Source organism: Myotis myotis, unplaced genomic scaffold, assembly GCF_014108235.1.
Source record: "Myotis myotis isolate mMyoMyo1 unplaced genomic scaffold, mMyoMyo1.p scaffold_m19_p_11, whole genome shotgun sequence".
Classification (NCBI taxonomy): domain Eukaryota; kingdom Metazoa; phylum Chordata; class Mammalia; order Chiroptera; family Vespertilionidae; genus Myotis; species Myotis myotis.
The window spans coordinates 53,560,938-53,580,662 of record NW_023416315.1 but is presented as its reverse complement, the minus strand read 5'-3'; the positions used below and the strand labels follow the sequence as shown (position 1 = coordinate 53,580,662).

Here is a 19,725-nt window from a genome sequence, read left to right as displayed (position 1 = left end):
TGAGTAAAAAGTAGGCCCAATACCAGGTAAGTGTTGCAGAGCAGTGCAGGCCGACCTCGTTTCACACCACGCGTGTGCTTCCGAACCTGCATCTTAGATGCCCACTGACTCCCACTGTCACCCCAGAGGAGCTTCCTCTGAAATCCTATGCCATCACCGACCCCCACCCCGGCATCAGACAGTCCAAGACTGCCTGCCATGCAAACACTTTATCAGAAGTAGCCAAGGTTGTACCTGAGCTTGTCTGCGATGAAGATGACCCTCCTTTCCAGAAGCAGGGAGGCAAAAACACAGAGCAGGTGGCGGATGCTGAGAGACGAGAAGAGGGACTCAAAGTCCACATGTTCGAGCCGGGAGTCCAGCGGGCGGCACAGTTCAATCACCTGCCAGGGAACAGGAGCAGCCGTGAAGGGCCCGCCTACTCAGCCAGGCCGCTCACGCAACAAGTTGTCCTCTGCAAGGGTGGCCCACTGGCAGGGTAAAGGGAAAGGAAAACGAAAGGGATCGGCGAAAAGAAAGAACCCAGGGCACTGGTGGCAGGTACAGGTGGAAGGGAAGCACGTGCCTCACACCAACCATGAGACTGAGGACAGTTTGGACGAGCGGGGGAGAGAATGGCGGAAGCAGTGCCCTTGGCCCAAAGTGGTCGGAGGCTCTCCTGGACTCCCCACAGAGTTCTCTGACTGTGGACTGTGTGCTGTCCCTTAGAGCCCCGCGGGTGAGCGTGCGTCTCAGGAGGAAGTATCGCCTGGAGGTACGGAGTCACAGGCTCACTCAGAAGGACCAGCAGGTCCGAGCAGCACTTTCCAGACTCACCTCCTCTAGAAGGACTTTCTTAAAGGACCAACACCATCCCAAACCCCGGACGTGGAGCCTTTCAGCGCTTACGTTGAGTGTGTGTCTTCTCATTCCGTATTTGCTGTTATGTTCCTGAACTCATCGTGGTCACCACTCATGTGCATGTTTTTTCTCTGTAAGGAGCTGGCTCCTTCACAGAGCAGAGACTGGTTTTCACTCTTAGCACAGTGCCTGCTCAGGGCTGTCCATGCAGTGGGCTCACTAGTGCTAACATCCCCAAGGCCAAACTGCCTGCATCTGGTGTGGGATGTTTCTCCAGCCACAGGGGGCTGCTCTTCTCTATGATGGGAAATTGGGCTGTTCCGGAATGTCCTAGACCCATCCTCCCCCTCCCCGCCTCCGCCCTGGCTACACAGGTGACTTGCTCTGCCAGGGACTTTGGAACTAGAGACCCAAGTCTGAGACAGATGTGCCTCCTGAGGTACCAGAGCCACATAAGGGGAATGGGAAGAATGCCAACCAGCTCCTGGATCAAATGCCGGCCCAGCAAGGACAGGAGCGCTCTCAGAGTCTAGGGCAGCTGTGGGCAAATTACGGCCCACGGGCCGGACCCGGCCCGTTTGAAATGAATAAAACTAAAAAAAAAAAAAAAAAAAGACCGTACCCTTTTATGTAATGATGTTTACTTTGAATTTATATTAGTTCACACAAACACTCCATCCATGCTTTTGTTCCGGCCCTCCGGTCCAGTTTAAGAACCCACTGTGGCCCTCGAGTCAAAAAGTTTGCCCACCCCTGGTCTAGGGTGAATAAGGAGTAGTCCCTGAGCTTGTCTTCCCTAAAAGTAATGTTTTACATAATCAAGTTACAGAGGTGATGCAGACTGAAAACATGAACAGGTTCATATACAATTCAAGAATGCAATGGGCCTGGCTGGCGTGGCTCAGTGGTTGAGCGTCGACCTATGAATCAGGAGATCAGGGTTCGATTCCCGGTCAGGGCACATGTCCAGGTTGCAGGCTCAATCCCCAGTAGGGGGCATGCAGGAGGCAGCCAATTATTCACTCTCATCATTGATGTTTCTCTCCCTCTCTCCCTCTTCCATCCTTTCGGAAATCAATAAAAATACCAAAAAAAAAAAAAAAAAAAAAAAAAAAAGAAAAGAATGCAATGAGCTATACTGAGAAACCAAGAATGTTCAGTGCAGGTCCCTAACCTGGAAGGCCAACATCATGCACAGAAACACATGTGCTGCCATGGCGCAGTCCTGGGGGTTGCTCTCTGGGCCGGAATCCTGGGCTGGATGCACTGGATGATGACACCCGAGGGGCAAGAGGACACCACCGAACGGGACAGCCCACCAAAGGCCAGCCCCTCAGAGCACTTGGACTTGGCTGTCTGGGCCACTCTCTCCCCCAGGAGAGGAAAGCACTTTGACCACTCACCTCAGTTCCCGTTCCTGGCAGGAAGTTCTTGACAATGATGGTTTTGCCCAAGGCTGGGAAAGGGGCTTCCATGACACTCCTCATGAGGGGCTGTACCAGGGCAGGAGAGATGCCTCGGCGTTTTTCCACCTCATCCAAGATCTGCAAGGGTCAGAAGAGTAGCTCAGCCATCCTGAGCCAGGGCACCAAGGTACTGCCTGTTCTGGATGCAGTGGGCCTGCCATGGAGACTGAAGAATCATGGGCAGCCCTGCTGTCCTCATCAGACCAAGCTTACAGTCTCTTCTACCCTATGTGTTATTACCCCAATTCTCCCCCCTGTCATTACTCTCTTTGCCATGTAACTTTTTTTTTTAAACAGGTTATCTTTTTTTTTTTTTTTTTTAAAGATGTTTTTATCCATATTTTAGAGAGAGAGAGGTAGGGAAAGGATAGAGAGATAGGAACACTGATCAGAGAGAAACATCATTGATCAGCTGCCTCCTGCATGCCCCATACTAGAGGGATTGAACCCGCAACCCAGTAACTGAACCAGTGACCTCCTGATTCATGGGTTGAGCGCTCACCCACTGAGCCACACTGGTCTGGCTTCCATGTGACTTTGTAGTTCCTCCCACTAACGGGGCAAAGTATAGTTCCAGCCCCCCTTGATTTTGGGTTAGGCCATGTGAGTTTTTGGGCATTCTCAGTGGGAATAATATACAGATATGCTAAAAGCCACTGAAGTGTATATTTTATTTTATTTATTTTTATTTTTTTGAAGTGTATATTTTTAAATGGGTGAAGTATATGGTGAGTTGTATCGCAATAAAATTGTTACTATAAAACTTCAAATGTTGCCCTGACCGGTTTGGCTCAGTGGATAGAGCGTCGGCCTGCAGACTGAAGGGTCCCAGGTTCGATTCCAGTCAAGGGCATGTGTCTTGTTTGCGGGCACATACCCAGTAGGGAGTGTGCAGGAGGCAGCTGATCGATGTTTCTCTCTCATCGATGTTTCTAACTCTCTATCCCTCTCCTTTCCTCTCTGTAAAAAATCAATAAAATATATTTAAAAAAACAAAAAACAAAAAAAACCTTCAAATGCAAGACGCTTCATGATCTATTTCAATTTAAATGCCATTTATGGGTTTGGGGAGAGGTAGGAGAGGGTAAAAGGGGGATAAATAGTGGTGGAAAGAGACTTGACTGTATATCTATACAATATACAGATGACATATTATACAACTGTACTCCTAAAACCTACATAATTTTATTAACCAATGTCACTCCAATAAATTCAATAATAACTTAAAAAAAACCCCAAACCTCACACTTCCATTATACCTTAATAAAACTGGAAAAAAATTGGGAAAATAAGCCATTTAAAAGAATATCACATGTACCTATTCAACCCTTGATGTATGGCTAGTCTGAATTGAGATGTGTTGTAAGTGTAAAATAATCAGTGGATCTCAAAATACAAAATAAATAATGTAAAATATCAATGACTTCATGTTGATTACATGTTGAAATGATAGTATTGTGGATATATTAAATACAATTTATTATTAAAGTTAAAAAGATAATATGGTAGTTCCTTAAAAAATTAAACATAGAATTATCCTATGATTCAAAAATTCCACTTCTGGGTACAAACCTGAAAGAATTGAAGGCAGAGACTCAAACAGATATTTGTATAGTCATGTTCATAGCAGCATAATCCATAATAAAAAGCTAAAAGGTGGAAACAACCCAAATGTCCATCAACTGATAAATGGATAAACAAAATGTGGTATATACATATTGTTCCGACTTAAAGAGTTAAGAAATTTTCACCCAGGTTCTAACATGGATGAACCTTGAGGGCATGCGCTAAGCGAAATAAGCCAGTGACAAAAGGATAAATAGTGTATGATTCCACTGACATGCGATGTTGGAGTAGTCAAATTCACAGGGACAGAAAGTAGAATGGTGGTTGCCAGGGGCTGGTGGATGGGGTGGGAGGGAATGGGGAGTTAGTGGTTAATGGGTACAGAGTTTTAGTTTGGGAAGGTGAAAAGGTTCTGGAGATGGATGGTGGTGGTGATTGCACAACAGTGTGAATGAACATAATGTCAATTAACTGTACACTTCAAACTGGTTAGAATGGTAAGTTTTATATTATATATATTTAGCACAATACAAAGAAAATAATATGGCAAAAATTTTTAAAGAGTTTCATAGGGAGGGGGAGATAAGTCAGGAGAAAAATATATTAAAAGGCTGCTCAGGGGAACAATAACGAAAAATGGTTGAGGAACACAGGGCCAGTGGGATGAGGGTGCCAGTGCTCGGCCCAGGCCTTCGGAGGCCTTTGGAGGCCTGCCTTTGCGTTTTTGCTTGCCTGCTTGTGCCTCTGCTATAGCCGTAGGAAGAGCAGACGTGGGCCAGCTCTCTGTCTAAAGAGGATGACAGACATGTGGCCCAGACCCAACCGGACTTGCAACCTAAAGCAGATCTGCCAGCCCAGATCAGCCAACCCCCGCCTACTCCTAGCACATGAGGGAGTCCAGTGGAGATCAGCAGAGCCAAGCCCTGACCTGCATGTCTGTGAGAATAAATGATTGTTGCTTTCAGCCACTGTGGTTTGCTATACAGCATTATTGTGGCAATATTTAATGATAAACCTTCTTCAGAGATTCTAAGAGCAGTTCTTATCCATGATTCCTATCTGGACTAAAGAACAATTTGCCATTTTTGTCATCCTTGTCCCTCACCTGAAAATAGCTTGAGTTCTAGGGATCAGTTTGCCAAAGCTCTGTTTCTAATTCTACCCTGAGTATTTGCTGTACCGTCTTTGGCAAGTCATGACACTACATTCTTAACATATCCCTGGTCACAAAACTGACGTGAAACCCCAGGATTGTGCCTCACGCAAGCATGATGGCATGTTTACTTGCTCCACATCCCCTGCACAGGACATAGCAACGAAGCTCATGTGAATTCCAAAGCTGTCTTTGGAAGCTAACTCACATGAGCTATTTTACTTCCAGCTTTCTTTCTTTTTTTTAATTAAAATTTTTTTTTTCTTTATTGATTAAGGTATTACATATGTGTCCTTATCTACTCATTGCCACACCCCGTTCTCCCCCCACCCCCTCACCCAGCTTTCTTTTCTTTGGGAGGAGCAGGAAGGGAGAGAGAGAAACATCTACCTGTCGTTCCACTTACTGATGCATTCATTAGTTGATTCCTGCATGTATCCTGACTGGGTATTGAACTTGCAACCCTGGTGCACTGGGATGACAGGCCAACCAACTGAGCTACCCGACCAGGGCTACTTCCAGCTTTCACATAAGTATTCTCACAAGAACAAACGCTGTGACCTAGAGCCTTATCTCTGCCTTTAAACCCATGCCAAAGACTTGCAGGAGCAGCAATTTATAAATGACCACCTTTACTGTAGAATGATTACCACCAGTGGAGTGGAGGAAAGAGCATGTCTCAGATTACACGGATACTACTAATTATTTCAAACACACTTGCACATAGAGTGTAAGTTCTATCTGGCAAGAGGTCACGCTCTATCAGCATAATTCAGGCTTCCTCTGCGGTTGGTGGAGGTGGGGCAGGAGGTAGACTTTTGTTTTGGAATGCTTTTTAGGAAATGCTGCCTCACACCCATGGACAGCAGATGTACGACTTCAATTCTCCAAAAGAAATCTCAGACTGAAATAAATGCTGAAGGATTTTATATAAACTTACGAGTATCTCCAGTTAATATAGGAAACTTAGCTATATCTGACTTTTGACATTAGCATGATATAGCATAATAATCTCTTATACACCAATTTAAAATACTGTGGCGGATCGGCCAACTCAATATGGCAATTCCTGTATCTTGGTATATTAGCAGAAGAACAAATTATATTAAGATTTCAATAGACTTAGGGCATTATTACAATAACAAATCATATACACATAGCACATATACACATATGTACATCGATACATATACATACATACATGCATCATAGTGGGTTTTTGTCCAGCAAAAGCAAATATGACCAAAGATAATGCTTAGAAGAAAAAAAATAAAACATGGGAAATTTTGGGAAGATCCTCTGCCACTCCCATCCTTAGCTACAATTACTTTGATTCTCTCCCATTCCCCAGTTTCTGAGCCCTGACCTTCATCAACTGTTATTTCCTGATGCAATGATAAGAGAATAGAGGCCACTGCGAGGGGAGGAGGAGGAAGCGGGAAGGAAGAGTGGAGAGGTAGATTATAAAAGTACCGGAAGTTGGGGGTTTCCTGTGTCCTTCTGGGCCCTGCCTCCTTTCTCTGAGGCCCAATTCCTCACCTTTGAAAAGAGGCTGAAGCATCCCAGGCGGCTCACGATGCAGTAAACTTCAGGGAGACGCTTCCCTTTGCCACCAGGCTTTTTGGAGAGAAATACAGGAAATCATGAGTGCTACCAACTTCAGGGAAGGAAAGAACCCAAAGATTTCAGAGTGCTATCGTTTGTCTGATGTTTTCATGCACCATACCTTCGGACAACTGTTGTGCACACAGGAGGTGCTCAACATGTAATCATAAATAAGAGGCATAATTTGTTTACCCAAATCACTATAATTCCTTGTAAGAAACTATATGTTTATTATAATAAACTTTTAAATAAACTATATGTTTATTATTTTGATAATTCCAAAGGAGAAATAATTTCTGAAAATCCTTTTTGGAAACTGACTTTTAAGCTAATTTTCAACAAAAAACAAAATCAATCTCAATACTTTAATTTTACCAACAAAAATTATGATCCTATTTAACTTTTTCAAGGATTACCCATACTTTTTAATCAGTAATTAATTCAACAGATATTTACTGAAGAGCTCCTATGTGCCATGCATTTGCATTACTCTTTTTTATTTTAAGAATGCTTTTATTGATTTTAGAGGGAGAGGAAGGGAGAGAGGGAGAGGGAGAGGGAGAGGGAGAGGGAGAGGGAGAGAGAGAGAGAGAGAAAGAGAGAGAGAGAGAAAGAAATGTCAATTGGCTGCCTCCTGCACGCCCTCCACTAACCTGGCCATGTGCCTGACCAGGAATTGAACTGGTGACTTTTGTTGCATGGGACGATGCCCAACCAACTGAGCCACACCGGCCAGGGCCATGCATTATTCTTTTTTAAAATATATTTTTATTGATTTCAGAGAGGGAGAGATAGAATCATCAATGATGAGAGAGAATCATTGATCAGCTGCCTTCTGCACGCCCCCTACTGGGGATCCAGCCTGAAATCCAGGCATGTGCCCTTGACCGGAATCGAACCCAGGACCCTTCAATCTATAGGCCAACTCTCTATCCACTGAGCAAAACTGGCTAGGGTACATTATTCTTTTTTTATTTGAATAGATTTTTATTGATTTTAGAGAGAGAAGTGAAAGGGAATGAGAGAAACATTGATGTGAGAGAGAAACATCGATTAGTTGTCTCCTACACGCATCCTAACTGGGGATTGAACCCATAACTTGGTCATGTGCCTTGATCGGGAATTGAACCCATAACCTTTTGGTGCATGGGATGGTGCTCAACCAACTGAGCCACACAGGCCCCGGCCATGCATTATTCTTGACTCTAAATTATATTAGCCTATTTCTAAGACTAAAATCATTCTCAGTAGAAAATGATGTGTCACTACTAAAGATTTTCAAAGGAATGGGCCTCAGAGGACAAGTTTTCAAATGTTTTAGCACAGTCAGTATATTGGGATAGTTTATGACTTTTAAAGGCTCTAAAGGAGACACTTGATCAATTATTTGCACCATGAACGATAAAACCAACCCTTTTCTGTATTAGCCCCATTATGAATGTTCTCGCTAAGGTACCCAGGTCTGTTTAGCATGTTTTATTAGAAAGAACATTTGGTTTAAGAAGAGAAAGTCTTTTACTTGGTGGGGAAAACATTGGAGAAAGTATTTTCTTTCCAAAGGAGACATCGTCCAATGTAACAACTGTTCCTGTCTGTCAGTAAGATTCAGCTGAGGCTCCCAATCTTCCTCCATATTCTTTTAAAAAAATGTATTTTATTGATTTTACAGAAAGGAAGGAAGGAAGAAGAATAGAGAGTTAGAAACATTGATGAGAGAGAAACATCAATAAGCTACCTCCTGCACACCCCATACTGGGGATTGAGCCTGCAACCAAGGTATGTGCCCTTGACCAGAAATGAACCCGGGATCCTTCAGTCCTTGGGTCAACACTTTATCCACTGAGCCAAACCGGTTAGGGCTCTTCCTCCATATTCTTAACCATCCTGGTTAACCTGGCACACCACCTGTCCCTTCTCTCGTGGCACATGGTGAAACCGTGGGAAGCCAGCACCGGCTCTGTGCGGCACTCTTGCTGACTGAGAAGCAAATGTACTAACCAGCAGTCTTCGGCAGTAACCGAACCTTCTGCCTCCGTCTTCTCCAGTTAAGACAAATGAGAATGTTTCACTGTGGTGGGGAAAACAAGAGTACATTACGAAGCAAAACAAAACAAAGGCACACCACGGTGAGTGCTGTAAACATTCAGAAGGAGGCTGTCCTGGCTGTCCATCTCTGGCTGGGACTCGGGTCACCTCTCGCGTTGGAGTCTGTCAGGGACAGGGAGCTCTAAAGTGTTACTGTGTCCTCAGAGGATTTTTTTTTTTTTTCACTCTGAGATCTCATATAATTCTATCACCTGAGCCATCCCAGGACACAAAACAGTCATTTACTGGGCACTGATTGTGGCTACTGCCTTCCATGAGCATAAGGGTGAGGTCGCATGCACTGGTCTAGGGATGCGACTCAGTGAGGGAGAAGCTGACGAGAGGGACAGTCCTGGGCCCCCTCAGAACTGCCCTGGGTGTGGCGTTTCCAGGGGACCGTCTGTTCAGAGCCACCTCCAGGCTTGGGCTGTCCTTAGAGGCTGCTGGGTCAACATTGAGGAACACAGCAGCCCTCAAACATTTAAGATACACAGCCTACTGAGTTTGGTCAGTTGCTGAACATCTGATAATAAAATTTTTATACCTAGCCACATGGGCTAGAGCAGAAATGTGAACTAATCACAGTCTGAGTAACAGCTAGAGGGCTACTGAAGAAATGCCTCAGTGGACCTGGGCAGGATGGGTGATGGGCAATGTTTTCCTGGACTAGGAATGACCTTATTGCCCTTCACAAAGGCTCATGAAGTAAACAAATGCGCAGACCAAGTGAGCAGCCTGGGAACCTGCATACTTAGCAAGGTTATTCTTATCATCGGGAAAGTTTTAAAAACACTGGTGAGGGAAACCTCAGCCCAGGCCATAAAGATTGCTTAACGGTAGGCCTGACTTATGGGGTCTGCCACCTATGGCCCCATCTCTAGTTCTCGCATTAGTCTTTTAAAAAAAAATGTATATATTTTTATTGATTTCAGAGAGGAAGGAAGAGGGCGAGAGAGATAGAAACATCAATGATGAGAGAGAATCATTGACTGGCTGCCTCCTGCAGGCCCCCTACTGGGGATTGAGTTGGCAAACGGGGCACATGCCCTTGGCCGGAATTGAACCCTGGACCCTTTGGTCCACAGGCCAACACTCTACCCACTGAGCCAAACTGGCTAGGGCATGTCTTAGTCTTTGAGGGTGGGGAGGGGAGATGCCAGCACCTACCTAGTAAACTGCTGGACGGGAGTCCAATCCTTGGCATCGGGGAAACAGAACTGGGGGATGGCCTTCAGCTGGTCCTCAGCCTCTCTCATGAACTTGAAAGACCTTTCCAGCTGCAGGGAAAAGGGCAAGAGAAGGTTGGAGAATAAACCATACCATGGGAGAATGAGGCAGACCACATCTCCAACCTTCCCACAGTCATGACCACCACCTTCGAACCCCCCTTCCTTGGAAGGGTTTCCAGCTCATTCTGCTGAGGCCATTTTCCCCCAGGCCAGTTTTAACTATGGTCTTATGGGGGAAGTCAGGAGGAAAACAGTGTGCTTTAGAGAAATGTCTTCTATGCCTACCATTCTGGAATATAACTATTTTAATCAATAAGGAAAAACTGTCATAGCAATCTCTTCCAAATAGGAGACTCATGAGTATGCAAGGCGGAGCCTCAAATCAAGTCTTCAAACCTCTGGGCCCAAAGTTGCCTGTCCTGCTGCAAAGAAGTGTACAACACTTCTCAGCGAATACATCCAGCCACATTATATCATACAGTGAATTCAACTCATGTCAGAGTCCTTGAATGTCAGAGCCAGAAGGAAAATAGACATCATCCAGCCTCACAGTCTTCTTTTAGAGATAAGGAATTAAGCCCTGAGATGTTAAGTCATCTGTTCATGATCACACAACTGAGCTAGGAATAAACCTGATATTGCCCCGGCTGGTACAGCTTAGTTGGTTGAGCGGAGTCCAATGCACCAAAAGGTCGCTGATTAGATTCTGGGTCAGGACACATGCCCAGGTTGCAGACTCTGTTCCCAGCAGGGGGCATGCAGGAGGCAGCCAATTGATGTTTCTCTCTCCCCCTCTCCTTCCCTCTCTCTCTAAAATCAATAAAAACATTTTTAAAAAATGATCTTAGTCTCTAGTTTGTCTTTCTCCAATTTATCTGACATCATAGACTAGGTGAGCATCATCTTATTTAAAAACAGAACAAATGAATAAAGTCTGATTAGAGATTATATTTAAAGCCATGAATTTGCTTATTTTGTATATGAACAGGAATCTGCGCTTCTAATTTTTTAAATTTTTAATTAATTATTTATTTTTTTGGTTAATCCTCACGCGAGGATATTTTTTCCATTGATTTCCAGAGAAAGTGGAAGTGGGGGAGGGAAGAAAGGAGGGTAGGAAACATCAATGTGAGACACATGGATTGGTTGCCCCCCAAATGTGCCTGGACTAGGGCCAGGGTTTGAACCTGTAACCCAGGTACATGCCCTTTACTGGGAATTGAACCCTCAACCCTCTGTTGCTCAGGCCAATGCCCTAATCACTGAGCCACCCCAGCTAGGACCACATAAGCACATTTACAGGGAGTAGCACAAACAGATCCCTCTCACAAATACAGCCAGTATCACAGATGGCTGGAAAATATCCCAGTCTCTGTAAATTGTCATAGAGAACTGCATGACAGCAAACATCTTATGGAACATGACAATGATTCCTAGCATGCAAATATGAAGTATAAACCTTGAGTACGGTGACTATAGGAGTGGGACATAAAACTCAGGAAAATGAGTTAGAAAAGAGAAGGAGAAAGAAAGAGGAAGCGGTTCTTCTGATAGAGTGAGCGGAGTGAAGGAAGTAGATATAAAGTAGCGTGGCATGCAAAATACATGTATGGAATGGTCACGATAACATAAAAAATACATTTAAAGGAACACTGGCCACAAGACATATTTCCAGCAGGAGGAGGTGGTTAACTAGATTAGGGTGCCCACATAATGGAGCATTATCTAATTTTAAAAATGATGATTTAGAATTTGCAATCCAGGGAGAAACTAAGATGGCGGCATAGATAAACACCGGGAAATTGCTGCTTCCCACAACAATCGATAAATGCATCAAAAACACAAGGTGGACATCATCCAGAACTACAGGAGGGCTGGCTGAGTGTAAATTCTACAACTAGAAGGAAAGAAAAGCACACTGCGAGCGGAAGGAGCTGCGGAGGTGGAGTGCAGAGGTACGGGGGCTCGCGAGTGGAAAGGGTCTGGCACCTGAGGACGCGGCTGTCTTTTTTAATCCGGAGGGAGACACAAGCTCCCGACGGCTCTGAAATCTGGTTCCGGGAAGTCTCTGGGGACCCAGGACTCATACGGGGAGATACTGGACTGTCTGGCAGCGGGCGAGCTTGAGAGCAGCTTTCCCTCAGAGGTGCTTGCAGCCATTGCCGGGACACTGGGACTCTCGACTCCTTCGGGCGGGGCTGAGGCTCCGCCATAGCTGCTTTCTCCGCCCTTTGATTTCTTGAGACCCCGCCCCGCCCAGGCTGCGGCAGAGGCTTTTGCATATGAATGCCCCGGGCATTTGCAACCTGTAATTACCTAACCGCAGCCGGGCCAGATAGACCCAGAGCTTCCAAGAGAAGGCCCAAGGCCCCACAGCGGCTTGCATTGCTACACAGCTGAGCATCATCAGGGCACTTCCAAACTCCAAAAAAAAAGGAAGGGGAATCTGCAGTTCTCTTCTCTTCGTAGTTCCTGCTGTGTAACCTCAGGCAGAGGCTAAATTAGCACCTCCTTAGATCCAAGAGCCACTGTACCCAGTGGTCAGGGGGGAACCATCCAGATCACAACTCCTCAGATCCATAAGGGACACACTCAAGGGTGCAGTCTCAGTGAGCACCAAAGCCCCACTGAAGCAAGTCTTGCCCCAGAAGGGTGTCTCTAGCACAGAAGTTCTCCCACTGCAGACACAGCTGATTCTTGCTGCCAATTGCCCTGGAGGTCAATTACTCCCAGTGATCCTACAACAACCAAGGCATAGCTACAACAAGACTGTGCACAAAGCCCACGAGGGGGTGCACCAAGAGTGTCCACCTCAGGTAACTGGGGAGGCTGAGCCACTGGGCCCTACAGGACACCTAGCACACAAAGCCACTCTATCAACACAGGGAAGCAGCCAAAATGCGGAGACAAAGAAACAGGTCACAAATGGCAGAAATGGAGGAAAGCAAACGACTGGATATAGAGTTCAAGGCCACGTTTATAAGGTTTTTCAAGAATTTTATGGAAACCGCCGATAAATTTAATGAGTCCCTCAATAAGTATAGTGAGACCATGGAGGACATGAAAAAGGACCAACTAGAAATTAAGCATACACTGACTGAAATAAAGAATAATCTACGGAGATCCAACAGCAGACAAGAGGATCCCAAAAATCAAGTCAAAGATTTGAAATACAAAGAAACAAAAAATACCCAACTGAAAAAGAAAAAAGAAAAGAGATTCCAAAAATATGAAGATAGTGTAAGGAGCCTCTGGGACAACTTCAAGCGTACCAACATCAGAATTATAGGGGTACCAGAAGAAGAGAGAGGGCAAGATATTGAAAACCTATTTGAAGAAATAATGACAGAAAACTTCCCCCACCTGGTGAAAGAAATAGACTTCCAAGTCCAGGAAGCGCAGAGAACCCCAAACAAAAGGAATCCAAAGAGGACCACACCAAGACACATCATAATTAAAATGCCAAGAGCAAAAGACAAAGAGAGAATCTTAAAAGCAGCAAGAGAAAGACAGTCAGTTACCTACAAGGGAGTACCCATACGACTGTCAGCTGATTTCTCAACAGAAACCATGCAGGCCAGAAGGGAGTGGCAAGAAATATTCAAAGTGATGATTAGCATGAACCTGCAACCAAGATTACTTTATCCAGCAAAGCTATCATTCAGAATAGAAGGTCAGAGAAAGAGCTTCACGGATAAGAAAAAGCTAAAGGAGTTCTTCACCACCAAACCAGCATTATATGAAATGCTGAAAGGTATTCTTTAAGAAGAGGAAGAAGAAAAAGGAACTCTTACCATTTGCCACAGCATGGATGGAACTGGAGAGCGGATAAATACCACATGATCTCACTCATTTGTGGAATATAATGAACAACATAAACTGATGAACAAGGACTGATCCAGAGACGGAGAGGCATTGATTGGACTGTCGGGCTTTGGAGGGAGGGTAGGGGAGGGTGGGGGTAAGGGGGAAAGATCAACCAAAGGACTTACATGCAGGCATATAGGCCTAACCAATGGACACGGACAACGGGGGGGGGGGGGTGAGGGTATGGGGGGGGGGGTAGAGGGTAACGTGGGGACAAGGACACATATGTAATATCTTAATCAATAAAAATATATTAAAAAAAAAAAAAAAAGAATTTGCAATCCAGGCATGTGCCCTTGACCGGAATTGAACCTGGATCCTTCAGTCCACAGGCCATTGCTCTATCCACTGAGCCAATACATATTCAATTTGTATTGAATATGTTTATAAATAATCAGTGGTTTACAAAACATGATTAAAAAACGATACATGTACAGGATGGGACAAAGACTATTCAGTTGTGTGTATGTGAAACACAGAGTTTATTCTTATATTACTCTTTATTAATTATTGTATTATTTTCTATATGAACAACTATAAACCTACTTTTGCCCCACACTGCTTTGCCAGAAAATCATAATATGAAAAAAGACTAGAAGAAAACACAACAAATGCTGTGTTGACCTCTATGGAATGAGATTATAGGTGACTTTTTCTTTTCTGTATAAAATATGTTTTTATTGACTTTAGAGAGAGAGGAAGGGAAAGGGAAGAGAGAGAAATAAATATGGATGTGAGAGGGAAACATCGCTCGGCTGCCTCCTGCATAACCCCTACTGGGGATCGAGCCTGAAACCTGGGCATGTGCCCCAACCAGGAATTGAACCGGTGACATTTTGGTGCATGGGGACACTCAACCAACTGAGCCACGTTGGCCAGGGCCATTTGTTTCTTTACACATTTGCTGATTAATCTCTTAACAGTGAGTATGCAATATTCCATGCAAAAAAGTTTCAATGTGGATGTCTAGCAGTCTGGAGATTCCAGGTTGGAAACTAGCATTTAATAGTGACGGTGATTAATTCATTAACTAATTCATGAACTAATGCCTTTATTCCTGGAACACTGATTAAGTACTGCCATATACAATATTGTGTTTGGCCCCAAGGAGTAAACAGGATGACAGGACAGTCCTTCTTCCCTTGTGCTCGGTATTTGTGGTTCTCAATGGTATTGTGAGTCAGTGATAACCAGAAGCCTCTCTTAGCCAGGGGACATCGTCCCCAACCTAGGCATGTCCATAGCATGGGGGTTTTCACGGGATTGTCCCTAGAAGTCAGCAGGATGAAGGTGACTCTGTGTCAATTTGGCTCACTTCATTTATGTAGAGTTTCCATCCCAAACTCCAAGAACAGGGCTTTATTGCAGTGCTGAACCACTGAGGTGGGTCAGAAGGAAGGCTGACCCAGAAAAGGAAGGGATCGGCAGCTGGAACCTAGGCCTCACTTGGGTGGTGATGGCAAAGGAAGGCCCTGGCCAGGACACAGGCTCCTCTCCACCTGAACACCCTCAGCCTTGGGTCTGCATGAACCCTACAGGGAGAGCCTCACATGCTACCTCCTGAATCTTTTGTATGCTTACCTTTTTTTTAAAAAAAATATTTTTATTGATTCCAGAAAGGAAGGGAGGGAGAGAAAGAGATAGAAACATCAATGATGAGAGAGAATCATTGATTGGCTGCCTTTGGCACACCCCACACTGGGGATCGAGCCCACAACCCAGGCATGTACCCTGATTCATAGGTCAATGCTCAACCACTGAGCCATGCTGGCTGGGCTGTATGCTTATCTTGTGCTCTCCTGTCAGTGTGAACAGAAAACACATTTTGCTCATCTTTGAAACCTCTGGGGCTGAATGCAATAGGGTTTCAGTAAATTCTGGTTGGATTGAACTAGAATGTCATGGAAACTCTTTACTACTGCTGTCAAAGCCTAAGAATAATTTACATAGTATTGGTCATGCCATTTGAGGCTTTATTCAGGGCCATTTCATTTTAGGTGCCATGATTTAATACATGGGTAGAGCCCATTACTCATAGCCATGAACCCTGTTAGAACAGAATAGGATTCCTGTATGTATGCACATACAGAGGTGCATGGTACATATACAGATGTTTATTAGCATGGCAACAAATGTGACACTCCTTAGGGAGAGCTGTGTGGCTGGATGGGAAAGAGGCTTCTAGAATATGTTGGGAAATGTGGTTGGATAAGGAGACGGGGGAGGGGGGGAAGGATGGTACGGTTGGCACAGAGACCACAGGAATTCAGGATGTATTTTTGATCACACGCTGAGTCCTTGGATCTCACCTCCTGTGACCTCCCAAATTCTCCAGAAGTTTCTTCATGACATCCCTAATTAGGACCCAGTGTTGAGATTCTGGACACTACGTGATTCTCAGACTCCCACACCTCCCTGAATCCATGAGTTCTGCAGTCGCCTGGCAGGCCACAGAGGCCGGGCCCACCCAGTACCTTCAGCGGGAACTGCTGGGTGAGTTCTGGCACGTAGGAGGCCCCTGCCTGCTTCTTGTGCAATGACACGACTACAAAGTACTCGAAGAGCTGCCTCTCCTGGTACTCGATAAGCTCTCGGTCAAGTGATGAGTATCTTGGAGCCTGCTTCAGGCGGGACTTCACATTGACCAGGCGTCGGCTATGAGCTGGGGGAGGGGAGGGGAGAGGGAGAGAGAGAGAGATAGAGAGTCTGAAGATGACCCATTTTCCAATGTGCAATTGCACAGAGCTGCAACAGGTTATGTAATTCCCAGCTCAAAGTACTTTTCTAATCCTAAAAAAGTGTTCCCACATTTAAAAAATTAGTACAAATACTTTCTTTGGGATCTTTGCCAAAATTCTGGGAGGAGAACACTCTCTAGGCCGCCAGGCTAATTGGTAATTGGGGTGCAGGAACTTGGAATGTTGGGCTTCTGCTCCACCATGGATTTGCTGTCTGGAATTGGGGCCGGGCCGGGAGCAATCCTTGCATTCCTCTGTCAGATGGGGTGGAGACACTGACTCCTCCCCTCCCTCATTTCCCTCATCTTTCCAATTGTGGGATGTGACAAAACCCAAACCATAGAGCTTTTGGAGCTGGGAACTTTGTAAACATCCCGTGTGACTCAACCAAGAGAGACCTGACTAACCCAAGAACTCCCATCTGCCTTCACCATTCTGTGCAATGGAAACGAGCCCGCTTTATTCTAGGTGGGCTGTGTAGCAGCAGAATGTTAGAGGTGAATGAGGCAGGGCCACTGGGTGGACGGATCTCCATCGCCTTACGACACAGCCCTGGGCTACAGCTTTCTTTGACTTCCACCTGGGGTCTGAGAAATTGCAGAAAACTTACCAAAGCCTGACCTAAATCACCACATTTTGATCCACAGGGGCTAATTATTTCAATGATTTCATATGACAGATGAGGAGCTAGAGGCCCTGAGATCTTATGTGAGTTCCTCCAGATCATACAGACATTTGAACAATAGGGCCAAAGCCCCAGGTGTCCGGAGACTTAGGCCAGAGGTAGTGTACTTCACTCAGGTGTGAAACATACCTATGACATAACGGAAAGGCATGGGAACAGTGGGGCCCTGCAGGTGTAGCCACCCTGCATCTCTGGAGTGGAACAGGCCCATCTAGTCATGCTGAGGACTGACCCTCCCCCGCCCCCCCCCAGCATCCTGTGCCCCCCCCATCCCCACACCCCCTGTACCAGCATGGTTACTGCTCTTCTCACCTTTCAGCTTCTCCTCGGTGTCACTGTCAGATTCACTGTTCTCATCTGTCACTAGATTGAAAAAAAGGAAGAAAGTTGCAAATGTAAGTTTTTCTGATGAAGGAAACTTTAAAAAAATATATTTTTATTGATTTCAGAAAGGAAGGGAGAGGAAGAGAGAGATAGAAACACCAATGATGAGAGAGAATCATTGATCGGCTGCCTCCTGCACACCCCCTACTGGGGGTTGAGCCTGTAACCGAGGCATGTGCCCTTGACCGGAACTGAACCCAGGATCCTTCAGCCTGCAGGCTGAAACTCTACCCACTGAGCCAAACCAGCTAGGGCTGTAGGAAACTTTTTATATGTGATAGCACAAAGCCAAGATTTCTAGTTTAGAAGGACTGTTTTCCTTTTGTCTATTTAAATGTAATGGGCAAATCATGTCTTTGTCCAACAAAATGTATTTCCAAATTAATTCGGCCCTAGATTAGATGGTACCTATATCAAATTATACAGCAAAAGATACTGGCCCCTTTTACGCATGCTAAGCAAGTAGGGCTGCTTCCACAGTGAGGTTGGAGCATGCGGCCCTGGGCTCACTGGATGGAAGGACAGGGGGAGAGGACCAGAGGACATGCCACCAAGCTGAGCGCCTGGCTGTTGGACCGTCCTGGGGACTAGGAAGACATCCACAAAGCACCAGCTTGTTCTCTTGGCGGCCAGCCCAAAGCAATAGGAATCCACTTCTAGGAAGAATCTGTTTTCAGATCCTCTGGGGGATGCTCCTACCTTTTCCTGAGTTGCTCTCTGTTGACTGGGACAGCCTCTTCACTCGTTTCTTTCCTCTTCGGGCCTCATAAATGGCATTGATTCGCAACACCAGCTGCCAGGCACCAAGAGAAGAAATGCCAGTGTTGGCAGCCTCCTCCCCATGTGGGATCCCTTCACTGCCCATTCTCTTCCAGAATGATGGAGGGCCAGGGAAAGGGGCAGGGAGGAGACATGTCCCACTGGCGTCTTTTCTGCCAGACAGGAACGTGGCTGTCAGGAACACTAGAGGAGGCCGCCATCCTCACTGGTGTATGAGCGGTGTTGTCTAAATATGCTAACACCTCCAGCTGAGACACCAGGGAGGATGATTTCATCGGTTAATGGTATGATGGCTGCTCCCCTTTCAATATTCCAATATCACTGTGGTTTGGGAAAAAGCTTTTGCCCCCAAAACAAAACAAGAAAAGGAAGAGAAAGCATAAAAAAGCTCCCAGAAGGGCCCCTTTCGTGGGAACCATGCCAAAGAATGTCTGAATGGGGAGGGCGCAGGGATTACGGGTGCTGAGTCCTCACCTCAGCACTGAGTGGTGCCATGCTATGGCTCAAGTTTTTATAAGATTTCGTGTAACGTGATGGTAAAACATGCTGATTTTTCTCTGGTTTGATTAGGCCTGTCAAAAGGCTATTTGACCCAGTGCCTGTGTGCTGTTTAAACGATGGCAATTCACTTTAATTTCAGGCAGTAAAGCAAGAGGAAATAAACTGGTGCAAATTAAACATGTGGATGAAAAAGGGGTCGCATACTAAACTGGAAAAGCTCAGGGGAGGCCTGCATGGAGGCCTTACAAACTCAGAGACTGAAAGTAACCACATTGGATAGTCTGAACATAAAAATTCCTAACTAAAAGCAAGTCATGGCAACAGTCATGTCCTAGGCTTACAGGCCTTGAGAAAGGTCAGCCTTTACCCTTAAGTAAGCCTGTCTATAGTCTTTTTGCATCTAAGATAACATACCCTTGGAATGTCACAGTAAATCCTCCTTTCTTGGATCCCTCAGGGCATAACCACAGGCCAGAGCACCAGACCACCGGTTCTGTCTCTGCAGTGGGTGTGACACTGGCACAGGGCATGGAGGAAGGCACTCTACTGCTTGAGGCCATGAAGAGGAAGATGTGGCCTTTTGAGGCTGGGCAGTGGAACACTGTCTGAATCAGAAGAGTAGTTACAGCTGGGAGGGGGGTGGTGATGGGAAAGGCTACAGGGCCACAAGAATTATTACGACAAAGGCCCAGACATCCCATCCTGCTGGCTTCACGGTGTCCCCCTGGCCTGTGACAAAGCAGGCAGGAGAGGGCCCAGGACTGTCCTCTGCTCAGACTCCTCTGCAGCCTTCCTTTGCAGGAGGTGGGGTGCGTATCTGAAGACG

At 45.6% G+C, this 19,725-nt stretch overlaps 1 protein-coding gene across 3 annotated transcripts in view; it reads right to left on the bottom strand.

Moving 5' to 3' along the window:
* The window catches only part of DENND2A (DENN domain containing 2A), a 77,821-nt gene that overhangs the window by 19,932 nt on the left and 38,164 nt on the right, over window positions 1-19,725 (bottom strand). For 2 of the 3 annotated variants that reach the window (XM_036328542.1, XM_036328541.1), the window contains exons 7-14: window positions 18,318-18,411; window positions 17,547-17,597; window positions 16,286-16,473; window positions 9,883-9,992; window positions 8,629-8,698; window positions 6,499-6,642; window positions 2,244-2,384; window positions 235-383 (exon numbers count right to left, since the gene is read on the bottom strand). In XM_036328542.1, the coding sequence (XP_036184435.1) occupies window positions 235-383; window positions 2,244-2,384; window positions 6,499-6,642; window positions 8,629-8,698; window positions 9,883-9,992; window positions 16,286-16,473; window positions 17,547-17,597; window positions 18,318-18,411 (947 nt within the window). The remainder of the gene's footprint in view (window positions 1-234; window positions 384-2,243; window positions 2,385-6,498; window positions 6,643-8,628; window positions 8,699-9,882; window positions 9,993-16,285; window positions 16,474-17,546; window positions 17,598-18,317; window positions 18,412-19,725) is intronic. The other variant, XM_036328543.1, reaches the window with a different exon arrangement.